Source organism: Exserohilum turcica (assembly GCF_000359705.1).
Source record: "Exserohilum turcica Et28A unplaced genomic scaffold SETTUscaffold_1, whole genome shotgun sequence".
NCBI classification, from domain to species: Eukaryota; Fungi; Ascomycota; class Dothideomycetes; order Pleosporales; family Pleosporaceae; genus Exserohilum; species Exserohilum turcicum.
Genome location: NW_007359914.1, coordinates 1444773 through 1457595, shown reverse-complemented (window position 1 = coordinate 1457595; position 12823 = coordinate 1444773). Strand labels below are relative to the sequence as shown.

Genomic DNA, 12823 nt, shown 5'->3' with positions numbered 1-12823 from the left:
CGGGAATTATGGGTGCGTCTTGGCGAAGGAGACATCAGGCAACAGCAACAGCTCACACTCACGAACCGCAACACCAACACTTTGCTGTTCAGCCACCCACAATGGAACCATACACTGCGCCCTCAACAAGAATTGAGCTCAAAAAGCTTTCTCAAAAGTTTCGAGACTGCATCCAGATGCTGAACGTTAAAATGGAAGAGCTCTCCAAGTCAGCATCCCGTGATTGCGGCGATGACATCATTTCCTCTTCAACGGCGGGAAACAGCCCCGGCCTTCAGGACGCCCTCATTCAGTTGCAACGACTTTGCGAGATCTCAGAAGAATGTATGTGACCCTCTGCTGTCTCTCATGGCCTATCAAATTAATTTTTTGCTAGTGGCTGTTCACTATGAGGCGCAAACCGTCACGCAGACACATAAAAGCTGCACCATTGCTGCATCGCACCATCCTTGGACAGATAGCCCTACAAAAGAAGAGCATGAGAGCGCACCTCAATCCTTTCGTGTAGAATGGCAGCCTGCCGTCCCAAACCATGAGCAATTCTCTCCACACTCATCGATCACTGTTACTGGTCAACACGCCCCACCCGTACCAGTAAATCAATTTCCATTCTGTGGGATTCCATTTGCTCTTCCTGATACACTTGAAGCGTCCCGTGAATTCGGTTCAGATGGTGCGCTAGCCATTAGGCCCATCACAGAGACGCCCGTTCCACGACCCCCAAACTCTGGCCTTGAGCCACTCCATCAGTATGCGCATTGCAGACTCTTGATAGCGGAGGACAACGCAGTCAACCAGAGACTAATTAGTAAGATTTTCCAAAAGCTGGGCTTGCCTAACTCCACTCTTGTAATAAATGGCCTCCTTGCGGTGGAGAAGGTTCAGGAGAGCATGGAGATTATGCTCCCCTTTGATCTCATCTTCATGGACGAATCAATGCCAGTCATGAGTGGCCGGGAAGCTACACGCCAAATTCGCGCGATAGGGTATCGTGGAATCGTCTGCGGTATGACTGCTAGTGCATTCACGTCGGATGTGCAGGGGGCTTTGGATGCAGGCATGGATACTGTGCTCAAAAAACCTATTCGGACTCACGATATCCGCAATGTGCTAGTACAATCCCTTCCGCATCTTCCACAAGAACCGGAATCTGTCAGTCCGTCGCCATTACCAAGGCAGAAACCAGTTGTTAAGTCTAGGCTATAGGCTTGTCATACTCTTTTTACATGCGATTGTTATCTTTAGTTAGCTTCCTATCTATAGTTATAGAGTTAGTAGAGATACTACTATCCACAGATTGTATAAATTACTCTTGATGATTACACGTTCTTAACCTTCCAAAGGCAATACTGAAACATCATTATGGTGTGGCATATACTATTATCTGTGAACCTAACAGGTGATAAAAGCCTGTTTACCTTTGTCAATGTGTTTCTACGAAGTAAGAAACAAGTCCAAATTGTGTGAAAAGACAAAATCATATTCCTATCTACTGTTCTCTGCAACCCCTAACCTGAATATGCCCCTGCACTCTGTTTATTTTGTACAGAAAATGCCTCCAAATGAGTCCACAGGGACCAGTCTTTGTCCCGCCATAAGTTGTGGGGATCCAATGTACGAAGATTCATGGCTTCCGTTAACATAGAATATGCACTGGACCAGGTTAGGGTCAAGGTCGGGAGAAGCGCTTATAAGCCTGGCTGCGCAAAATTGAGTTTTGTAAATAAAGCCGACGTCAATTATTTCGACAGGAGAGATGGCGAGTTCTCGGATGTTGTTGGGATCTTTGCCACAGATTGTCAGTTGAACTCTCAACCATGACGTTGCGGATGCAGTGGCGGTGATTGATGCTATAATAGGAATAGACAACTTCATTCTGACGTAATTGTATTTTCACTCGTTTAAAGAACGTTTGAAGATGAAGTAGTTGTAACAAAGACAATGCTAAGAAAATGAAAGGTTTTTAAATGTACTTATACTTTATATCCATCTACATCACTCACGAGCCAATATATGTATATATATACTTACAAAGCTTGTCAGCTTACGTTAAGTATCCCGGCCTCATTTTGTTCGACACGAAGCATTTCTTCAAGTGTACAGCACTACAGGGGTAATTTCTGTTAACTTCGGACCTATTACGGTGAAGCTTTAGCGTTATATACTCTCATCTTCTGTTCAAAGAAATAGAAAACTAAGCTAAAATAGTAGCTTTTAACTAGCTATATAATAACGCTAAACTAAGAAAAGGTTAGGAATAGTAACGCTTAGCTAGTACATATGCTGACGTCTTGGCAGCCAACGACCCTGGCTGCCAAATGCTGAGTACTGACCGCTGAATGCCCCGAATGCTAGCTACTAGTTGTTAAATCGCTCATATATTGTTTAGCTCCTACCAAGACAGCAATGAAGCCAAATTGCAATAGTCAACAAGTCACCGATGTTTAGGACATCTAAGGGTATCTAAGATGCGCGCAGAAAGGGAAACATGGTCTGAATCAAACGAGAGCATTGTGAAAGACTGCCGCGGCATGAGTGACCGAAAGGCTGGCGTTAACGCGAACATTGTTGCTGCCACCCCGAGACCGTGAGAATTTTCTGCTTAGCCGTATTTCGCCCTACTAATGATACATAGCAAGTAATAAAGAGGTCTGACTGCGAGAAGATGAGCTTACTCAGCTGTTTCGCAACAAATCTTTTCAATCGTCATGATACGTCATGATATCAAGGACTTAGTACAGAGGCTATTGTTTATTGAACCCCAGTTTCTCTATAGATATGAAATTCTTGTGAATGGTAGTATCAAAGAACGTAGCGTGATTCTTCACATTTTTGTTGCTGCATGATTAGTAATACATGTTCAGTTGGGCCACAAATGTACCGCGATTATATCTAATTTCTACATGACGTAGGTAGTCTTATAGCTAAGGAACTGTAAGTTGTATTTAGTCTTGATGATATGCCGGTCTACAGGGTCGCTGGTGACCCTTGTGCTTGTTAGGTCCCACCCCCTGGTCTTTAGAAATAAGTAGTTTACTAATCACTGTAGATAGCTTTCAATCTATCACTCACGCCCCGAAAAGAAAAGTGGGTCCTGTACAGGAACAGGAGACTGCCTCTGATGCTCCAGCCTAAGAGGAAACTTGTGAGGTCGGCATTGCTCCAGCCACTGAGAAGACATCGCAGTTCTGCGCTCTACACCGGCATACTGTTTGTAAAATCCTTCAACTAAAGCCATATACCCTAGTAATCGAAATTTTATTATACATAGAATAAATAAAACTCCTAAACATCGAGGACTAAGATAGAATAGTAGAAGACATATGATTATACTAGCTAACAAGATAACAAAGGTATGTGTCAAACACCCATATAACATTCGTCTCAAGGTAATTTATTTCACGTTTTTCTTCCAAATCTCCAAACATGTACGCAACAGAAACTAGTCGAGTTATGCAACGTATTTTAGAAAAAGGCAACATTTCGTTGATAGTGGAGCTGGCTTCATTCGCTCTTGTTCAGATGCGGATTCCTAACATCAATCTCTTCCTTCCTCCTTCGAGTCTGAATTTTCAAAGCCGGATCAAATGTTGTAGCAGTCTCAAACTCCAAATCTTTTGGAGGAGACGCGCCAGGAACGAGACGAAAATCATACTTCAGCAACATGCAGCAAAGCGCGACTTTAACCTCATTTGATGCAAAGAAACGACCTGGGCAAGCGTGCTGGCCATAACCAAAAGCCATAAGTGATGGTGAAGGAGTGACAAACTGGTGGTAGTTTTCCTGGCCCGTTTGTTCCCGCAGACGAAGGAAGCGGTTCATGTCAAATTTCTCTGGGTTTGGGAAAATTCGGGGATCCAAAGCCAGATTGTCACACACCATGATTTGACTGCCAGCTGGCAATACAGTGCCATCAGATAGAGTAATGTTCTTCTTAGCCATTCGCTTCATGGATGCTTAAGCCCCGGTCAGCATATCATCATCATTATCAGGCGGTTCCACTTACTTAGATCAAGGCAACGCGTCCTCTGCACTTCCTTGAGGAAACTATCTAAGAGCCTCATTTTTCCAACTGTAATCTTGGACCAGCCTTCTGCCTGAAGAACGCGAATGACCTCCTCCCGAAGAGGTTTTACAATCTCAGGGGTGTCGCAAAGTTGCAAGATTGCCCTAGACAATGTCTCGGAAGTACTAAAGATCGCAAGAATCGATAGAGACAGTTGGCAGCCGACATGGTCAATTGGCCTCCCTCGTGAAACTTCGACCATCCAGCCAATTGCATCCGTCTCTTTTGGAGGCTTTAGACCGGCTTTAACTGCCTCCTCTGCTCGCTTCCTCCGCAATTGAACTTCTGGGTCGATCAATCGTCTTGCTTCGCGGACACCTCTGCGCAGCCGGGCACAGCTTGGTATAAACCAATGCAAGATAGGTCTTAGAGGGCCAGGACACATACGGAGGTGAATTTGTGCTACGAAAGAGTCCATGGCATAAGTTTTTGCAACTTTCAACCATGCCTCGTTCCGGCAAATCTCACTTCCCAGAAAGACCCGAGACGTCAAGCGCGCGACCATGTCGGCAATATCATCCTTGAGGGGGCGAGTATTCCATTGCTCGTCTTCGCCGAAGACGTCCTGAAGAGTGTCGATAGTCTCGTCAATGAGGAAGTTGGTTATCGTACCGAGACTTTGCGTCAGCTTCGTACGGACAACTTCATGGATGATACTGCCGTCTCTTAGGCCCTGGCGGTGTCCGTCGAACCCAGGATACTCTATGAAGAAGTCTTTGGCAAAATTCTCATTCAGACTCAGATTAGGCTCGTTTCGTAGCTCGTCGGCGAACCGGTTTGGAACCACAATCTTGTAACCCGAACTTGCTCGAACCTGGAAGCAGCTAGGACACTCCTTGAGACCCTTGCTCAGTATTACTTTTCCATGTTTAAACCAGGAGAATTGGTCGGGGAGTAATGCTTCGGCGCCCTGACGGTCGAGCGTCACTATTGGTATGCCTGCATGTGGTCGTTCGCGGGTGAAGACAGCGTAGAGAATACAGAGAATAAAGCCGCCCAGGACAATTCTAACAGATATTGGAAGATGATTGAGTTGACTCTGAATCTGTTGAAGACGGTCCATATTGGCTGAAACGCCCCGGGGCCAGTGGTTGTCCCGCAAATGTCGATCGAGTAAGAATAGAAAGCAGAAATGATTTGATGCTACTTCCCCTGCGGCATATCTATGATACAATCAAAACAGCAATAAATGGAAATCGACTTAGTTTGCAGCTTCTCACACTGCTGCGCTGCACCTTGCTCAAAAATACGTTCCGGACTATATAGCGGAGCTTTACAAGTGAGAGAATAACCTAGGGTCGCTAGTACTGACTGATAACCCCATCAAAATGTCCTAGGACTTGTAGGCAAGTCTGGAATCAAGTACTGATATGTCCGACGGGCTTGGCTAGTAAATCTATGTGGCCTCTCGAAATAGTCCCCGCAAAACGTCCCGCCTTCGAGAAATGAACTGAAATGCCAAGACAACGACACACCAAAGATTTGCCTTTGAGTTCACTCAACAATATGTCTTTCTGCTTCTATCATCTCATGTGTTCTCTTACTTTGTCCTTTTTCTCTCACATATAATTTGACTTGACATCATTTCAACATGGTTTTACAAGTCCAACCTGATCTCGAGCGGTATATAGATATTCTCCTCGATGAGGCAGGATTGTGTGCGGATGGAATCGAAAATGATACAGAATTCGCCGACTTGGGTATCGATCACGTATTGGCTCGTGCCATTATCGAAAAGATCGGCCAAACGACCCACTTGTGTCTACCAGACGACTTCTTCGAGCATGCACCAGATGTGCAGAGTTTCATTCATCAACTGGAAAAACTCACAAAGGGTGGTCGAAATGGTCAGGCACCAAAATTCAAGCCTGTTTCAAATGGAGAGAGATCAAAAATGGAGGAGTCTGGCAGGGCTTCCGTGAAAACGGAAAAACAACCGAGCAAGATACCATTGATTATGCGGCTCCAGACAAGTTCCACGGGAACTTCAAGAAACCTCTTTCTTATGCCAGATGGCTCGGGTTCTGCAATGTCATATGCACGAATTCCCAAGCTTGGGAATGACTGGACTCTTTATGGTCTCAATAGCCCTCATCTTGGCATTGGACCCAGCGAGATTTCCATAAATGGTCTGGCTTCTCTTTGGATTGATGAAATCATGCAGACGCAACATCAAGGCCCTTATATACTCGGTGGGTGGTCTGCTGGTGGATACTACATTACCGAGGTAGCGCGCTTGCTGCTTGAGCGCGGAGAACGTGTAGAGAGCCTCATCATTGTAGACTCTCCTTGCCGACTTGAATACGGCGCGCCACCGGTTGCGTTGTTCCAGTTTCTTGCGGACAGCGGCCTTATGGGGAACTTTCCCAAAGGAGCAGCAAAATGGTTGATGGACCATTTTGCTGGGACAATGGCGGCAGTTAGCAAGTATCAACCAGCACCAGTTCTGGGTGTGCGAAGAGTCTATATTATCGAAGCACGGGATGGTGTCCTTCGCAGTGAAAAAGAGGCTGTCGGCAGCGGACTTGATCTGTCAGTCGCAGTAACAAAGATGTTGCTATTGCGGGGAGATACTGATTCAGTTCGTGGGTGGAACAAGCAGTTTCCTAATTCCAAGGTCCTGTGGTCGCAAACTAGCGGTAATCATTTCAGCTTAGTTCATCCACCGCATGTGGATACGCTGGGAAGGTTGCTACGAGAAGTGATCAATGGTGATGCTGATCATCTGGAACACTGGTCTCCTTGCACCGAAGAAAGTATGTAGAACAGGTTGTAATATTGTTTGCGTTAGCTTATATCAAAATATTTCCACCAGGCACCCGATAACTCGTAGGGTGATCCGGGAAGATAGTTCTAGTAGGCTTCAGTCGATACATAATATTTCATTCGCTGTCTTTACCTCAGCTTGTGAACTGCGGTTTTAGCTGCAGGTCATTGTTTCGATTTATGTTGCATATCTATCATACGATATCACCCTCAAACCCAGTTGAATCTTTATTAAATGAATGAAACCATGATTAAACAAGCTTCTAGTACGTAGGCTTTACATAGTTCTTAGGACAATGCACTTCCGCTCTGCGCGTAACTTTACCACCTACTGCTACGCAGTACTGCTATGACTATAGCTATAGTTACTATAGCTGCATTTTCAGCTGTTCATTAGAGGCTTCCAACCTGATGTTCAAGCTGCATCTATCTTGTATTAGTTCACCAACTAAGAGTGGTTCATAATATTTGAGCAAAGCATCTATTTAGCTCTGAGAATCTGGTCATGAATATGCTATATCGGATGAATACTCCTACATGAAGCTATTTTTTCAGAGCAGTCTTTATAAGATATCTACTCATCGCATCCACCTAACTTGCTTTTTCTCAAAATGATACTATATCAACAGCTGAGGTGTTATTCTTCTAATATCTTTACTTACGGTACTCAAACTCGACCGTTGACTGTACAGCAGCAGGGGCCTTTCCAGTTCCAATGTAGTGGAAATTAGGATCAGCAGCCTTGAGGAGCTTCTCATACTGAGAGCAAGTCCTCTCCTTGGCATAGTGAGCTGCCAACATGGAAATATCCTCTAACCAGACCGCTTTCTCATCCCAAGTGTTGGCAAGCTGCGCTGGAGGCTCTGGCATGACAGCCTCGTAGAGAATAATGCGTGCACCATTCTTTAAAGCAGGTGCCAGGTTCTTCATGATGGTGATCACATTCTCATCCGTCCAGTCATGGAGAATATGACGGAGAATGTAGTAATCGCCTTGAACAGTATTGGGAGTGAAGAAGTCGTATTCTTCGAAAGTGATACGGTCCGAGAGTTCTGAGAATTCATTGGCAAGAGTCTGTTTTCCCTGCTCCAATGCCACCTTGTTGAAATCCTGCACAATGAAACGGGCCTTTGGAATAGAAGGTGCCATTTCCATGGCTGTTTGGCCTGCTGAGCCACCGACCTGTTGAACAAATTTCATGTCAGATACATGCATGTATGGAGAGTCAAATCGGAACATAGTAATTACTCACATCGACGATTATGGCGTCACCAACATCTGACCAGTCCCGCGCCTCCAAAATGTGAGACATCTTCCAGCGCGGTAGATTTGCTCGCGCGACCATGGCGCGATGATAGATTTCCGCGGCCTGCTTGTTCTGGCCTGCAAAATCGAACACATTTTTGTAGCCAGGGTAAGCAAGGTTGAAAGGTGCTTCGGGGTTGTATCCCGGCTCGTTGCCCTCCAGGAGTGTCTTGTTGGTGCCCTGACGTGCCTGCTGTTGCAACCAGAGCGCATCCGCGATTCGGCCTACAAAGCGAGCATGCATTCCACAACTTCCAACGGCAAGATGTCGAAGGTGTGTTGAGCGTGTAAGTCTTGACGAGGCGGCTGAATGTGCGAACACGCCTGGAGAGGGTTCAACGAAGAGACCGTTACCAACCGCATAGCGAAGCATACGCTCGGTAATGTCAAGAGGTAGGTCCACTTTTTTTGCTACCTCATCTGATGTGATCGTACCGTCTAGAGGGACTGTCTCGGGTATGTCGAAGCGTAGTAATACATCCAAGTTGGCTGTGTCTGAAGGTGCCCATTTCAAAGATATAATTTGATCTTCCGGTCCCTGTGCAAGAAGCCAGAGAGACTTAGCAGCAGCAGCAAGATCATATCGGGCCTTCCGGAGAGTAAGGCTTTCACCTGCGTAGTCGTTGTGGCCAGATTCTGCAAATGTTGGAGGTGGTATGGACTCTGCACCTAGCTGACGTGAGACCAGACCGACCTTTTCCAGAATCGTTGCCGCAAGGCTTTCAAGGGTTTGCGATGTTTGATTGCTCATTGTGTTCGGAATCGGAATATGGAAAAGCTTCTTAACGTGTTGCTGGTCAACCTGAAGCTGACTAACCTACTGAGCACAGAAAATCAAAGACCACTTGGACTTTTGCTGCCAGCTGTGAATTACTTATCTGGAGAAACATGCAATATCATTACTATAGAACCAAAGTATGAGATATTGCAACTCTAGCCTGGATCTGCAGGCAAAAGCATTTCACTTCTGGCGGACCTTTTCACGGCCCTTTTTTATCAGAGATCACGTGAACGATTCCTGCCAATCAAACACGCTTCTCATGGTACTGAAGCGTGGAAATTATCCTACGGGATATCGCTCTCGACGCGATAGTGATTATTCTATGGCGATATTGCATTTTGCAAAGATTTTGTGCAGGCAACCTTTCCCGGAACTATCTAGTAGTTCATCTGCGATTCCGCAAATTCGGAATATTGAGCGACAGCCAAGTCCAGATAACATCTGGAACGGCATGTATCAGCGGGAATTTTCTTATTCAGTCAAGCTGGAGGCTTTTTCAGGAAAACAGACATGGTCTACAGCCAAGTTTTTCTTCTCTTCTTAAAGTAGCTTCTGCGGCGACTTTAGCGAAACGACTGCGGCGAGTACTATAGCGTTAGACTCGTATTTACCGAATCATGAAGCTGCATATCTTTAGAAATGACGATCGTCATTCGACGCGATATCAGGCTACCCAAGGCAAGAATTAAAAGTCCCCGTATTCGTCAACATTGTTCTTGATGGGCGAAATGGCACACCTGACGTCTGTGGGTCATGTAGGAAAGTTATTCAGAGACAAAACAGGATCAATCCAAATGCATGATGTCTAAATGATCACTGAATTACTCTTTTTGTTGAACTTACGCGGTCCTTCTTGTCAAAATTACTAACTCAGCTTTGACGGCTGCCAATATGAGCACATCCAGCATGAGCACATCCAGCAAGTGCAGGAATCTCAGAATCATCATTGTAGGCGCTGGAATTGCCGGAGTCACTGCCGCTGCCTCCCTTCGCCAAGCAGGATTCTCTGTTCAGTTACTCGAGAAGTCCGCATTTGCAAAAGAGGTCGGTGCAGCAATTAACATCACCCCAAATGGAGCACGCGCCTTACAGGCCCTGGGCTTCGACTTCCAGCGTGCACTCGCTTATAGAGTTACTGGGTATGAGTTTTTGCATGGCGAAACCTTCGAAAAGCTGAACATCGTCCATGACACCCCTAGGGTTGAACCAGGGACATGGGCAGTTCACCGCGCTGATTTGCATGCCGAATTAATGCGATTGGCCTGTGAAAGTCATGATCAAACGCTGGAGGACGAATGGGGCCCACCAGTGGAGCTGCGCCTTGCATCGAGAGTTCGCAGTGTTGCTTCTGGACACGATTGTAGCACAGTCACACTGGAAGATGGAGCGACACTAATTGCAGACCTCATAATTGGTGCAGACGGTGGCACCTCTGCCGTGCGGGATTACGTTTTGAAAAACTGCGCCAAAGATCTGAAGCAGACCCACTCGGGTATGGCGGCTTTTCGATATCTGATTGAAATGGAAAAGTTGAAAGCAGACAAGGATCTGGCAGGATGGTTGGGGAGAACAGAGGGTGCAGTCACCTTGTTTGCTGACATGGCCGAGACTACCACCGAGAAACACATCATATCATATAGGTGTCACGGGTACGTATGAGTTTTAAAATTTTCGATTTCAGCACAACTTAATTAGGAAACACAGAAACGAACTTCAAAACTTTGTTGGAATCCATGCATCCACAACCGACTTCATTGAAGAGCATGACGGTAAAACATACGTGACCATCTCTATTACAGAACGCTGATTGAGCCCTGCCAGGTTTGAAAGACGTCATGATGCAAGAGTATAGCCACTTTCACCCTAAAATAATGAACATGATCAGCATGGCTTCGCATCTTAAGCGCTGGCCTTTGTACATCCACGAACCTATATCGACATGGGTTCGTGAGGGAATAGTTCTTATTGGCGATGCTGTACACCCGGTAGGTACTTCCCTCACCTATCATGTACTAAAAGCCATACTTGCGAACAAGAACTAATGAGACGCCGCCTCTAGATGTTGCCTTTCTCGGCACAAGGCGCAAATCAAGCCATCGAAGATGGCATCGCGCTTGGCCTTGTACTTGGTGACAATGACGAGAATGATGTTAGAGTCTCACTACTCAAGTTTCAGGAGCTTCGAAAGAACAGAGTGGCCCGAGTTCAGATCTTGTCAAGTGTTCGAGTCGGCCGAGAACTGGAGGTCCAAGAGAAACTATCCAACTACCTAGACCCCGGCATGGAAAGTAGGTTTTACAATGATAGGTGACGCTATATAATACGAGAACTAATATTTACAATTCAGGGCCACCAATGACGAATAAGGAGCGATGCATGCATGACTGGAAGTATGTCAACAATCCCCTACCTTTTCCGTCATGTCGCTGACTTCAACAACCAAAGTTATGATATCGTCAGGGAGACTAAAAAGCTTTCGAGTTTTTAATTCATCTATGCTACATGTCGAATGAATAAAGGGTCAGTTCGAATTCAATGTCACCAACAAAAGCAAGCTTAGAGTATTCCATCTACATTCTGAACTACGGTCGTATCATCAGCTTCGTGCATTACATACGTATCCACCGTCTTCTGAGTACTTGCTACATATCCTCTAAACACCAATTTGATATAATATGAAGTAGCTAGATGGTGATTCATTATCGGAGATAGAACCTAGTAACAGTATCTCGAGTCATCTTGGGATTAGGATTTTATATCTCTACCGGAAAATCAATTGGGTGTCACCTCTAAAAGAAAATACATTGAAAAAATTTGAACGGGCTTCTATCTCCTGCCAGGACCATGAATGGAGAGAACAAATAGAGTACGCAATCCATTGCTCGACCCATGGCGATCGAAGATAGACGTATAAAACGACTCAAAGACTTTCGGTGCTATGGCAATTAGTAAACTGAACAATGTCTTTTCAGTTAATATTGACTCTTACATATCACATGATGGCGGACGAATTCACTAATCAAGCAAGCGCTTGGATGAATTCAATCAAAGATCTTTTTATCAAGAGCGATTCTTGATAAGCGGTTGCTCCTTGGCAAGTAGCCAAATCAGCCCTAGGAAGCGGTTCTAGCGCAGAAACTGTTGAGTTTTATGAGGCAAACGAACTATGTAGACCTTTAGGTCATGCTTAGGTTAATGGCCGGATAGGGCGCAACGCATGAAATTCTTGGTACTCACAGCGAGAGTGAGCTTGAAGGAGGACAGAAATTATGCGCAAAGTTTGATAAGCACTGACAAGATATTTCATCTGCGGGGTCATGTCAAGTTAGACAGGCAGCAGACTATGCTGCCGAATCCCATGACTACAGTCCTCTGGTTCAGGCATGTACTTTTCTTTGTGTTAACTGAGTCAATTGGGCGACATCAAAGCCGAACGTTACGGGCATCAATATTCGATACTTTCAACGCATTCTCTTAGTGAGCTGCTCGGTTGCAGTTCAGTCCGAGTTATTATACTACATACTCTAACAGCCAGCCCACAGAGCACATGGCAGTCATGTGACCTTTGGTCACATGACATAATATACAAGTCGCCCATTGCTTTTTTCAAGAAAAAGTAATCATTGATAACCCTACATAACAGAACCGCCAGCTCTCCATGAGCAACATGCTGCTACAGAGTAAACAGCAATGAGTTCTTTCTGAGTTGCTGAAAGCAGCAGCTCAGCCACCAATATGGCGCCTGCGCCGCAACCCACCAAGGATGCAACTTGTAAATCTCCACCAAATGCAAGGTATAAAAGAATCGAAATATTGAGATGCCAGATACTCGTATGCGTATCCTGTCATCGTTGCCTGTTCGCCATCAAGGCTCGCTCCCCCAAGATGACGATGCTAAAAAACCG

The 12823-nt window shown here is 45.4% G+C and overlaps 5 protein-coding genes across 5 annotated transcripts; 3 read left to right on the top strand and 2 right to left on the bottom strand.

The window, feature by feature from the left end:
- Window positions 1–100: 100 nt before the first annotated feature.
- Window positions 101–1308, top strand: SETTUDRAFT_178077 (uncharacterized protein; the record flags this gene model as incomplete). Its single annotated transcript, XM_008022544.1, has 2 exons — window positions 101–324; window positions 377–1308. Coding segments are annotated over 2 exons (1054 nt in total), but the record flags the coding sequence as incomplete, so codon positions are not given.
- A 2196-nt stretch (window positions 1309–3504) lies between these two features.
- Window positions 3505–5129, bottom strand: SETTUDRAFT_152660 (uncharacterized protein; the record flags this gene model as incomplete). Its single annotated transcript, XM_008022543.1, has 3 exons — window positions 3505–3956; window positions 4007–4924; window positions 4982–5129. The coding sequence occupies 3 exons, from the start codon at window positions 5127–5129 to the stop codon at window positions 3505–3507; spliced, it is 1518 nt and encodes a 505-aa protein (XP_008020734.1).
- Window positions 5130–5657: 528 nt separating this feature from the next.
- On the top strand, window positions 5658–6830 carry SETTUDRAFT_30109 (uncharacterized protein; the record flags this gene model as incomplete). The annotated part of the gene is made up of 1 exon (XM_008021998.1): window positions 5658–6830. One exon carries the CDS (start codon window positions 5658–5660, stop codon window positions 6828–6830), a length of 1173 nt encoding a protein of 390 aa, XP_008020189.1.
- Window positions 6831–7486: 656 nt separating this feature from the next.
- Window positions 7487–8888, bottom strand: SETTUDRAFT_152659 (uncharacterized protein; the record flags this gene model as incomplete). Its single annotated transcript, XM_008022542.1, has 2 exons — window positions 7487–8014; window positions 8085–8888. The coding sequence occupies 2 exons, from the start codon at window positions 8886–8888 to the stop codon at window positions 7487–7489; spliced, it is 1332 nt and encodes a 443-aa protein (XP_008020733.1).
- Window positions 8889–9809: 921 nt separating this feature from the next.
- Window positions 9810–11406, top strand: SETTUDRAFT_18256 (uncharacterized protein; the record flags this gene model as incomplete). The annotated part of the gene is made up of 6 exons (XM_008021873.1): window positions 9810–10567; window positions 10623–10687; window positions 10740–10903; window positions 10978–11206; window positions 11266–11308; window positions 11364–11406. 6 exons carry the CDS (start codon window positions 9810–9812, stop codon window positions 11404–11406), a joined length of 1302 nt encoding a protein of 433 aa, XP_008020064.1.
- Between the last annotated feature and the right edge of the window lie 1417 nt (window positions 11407–12823).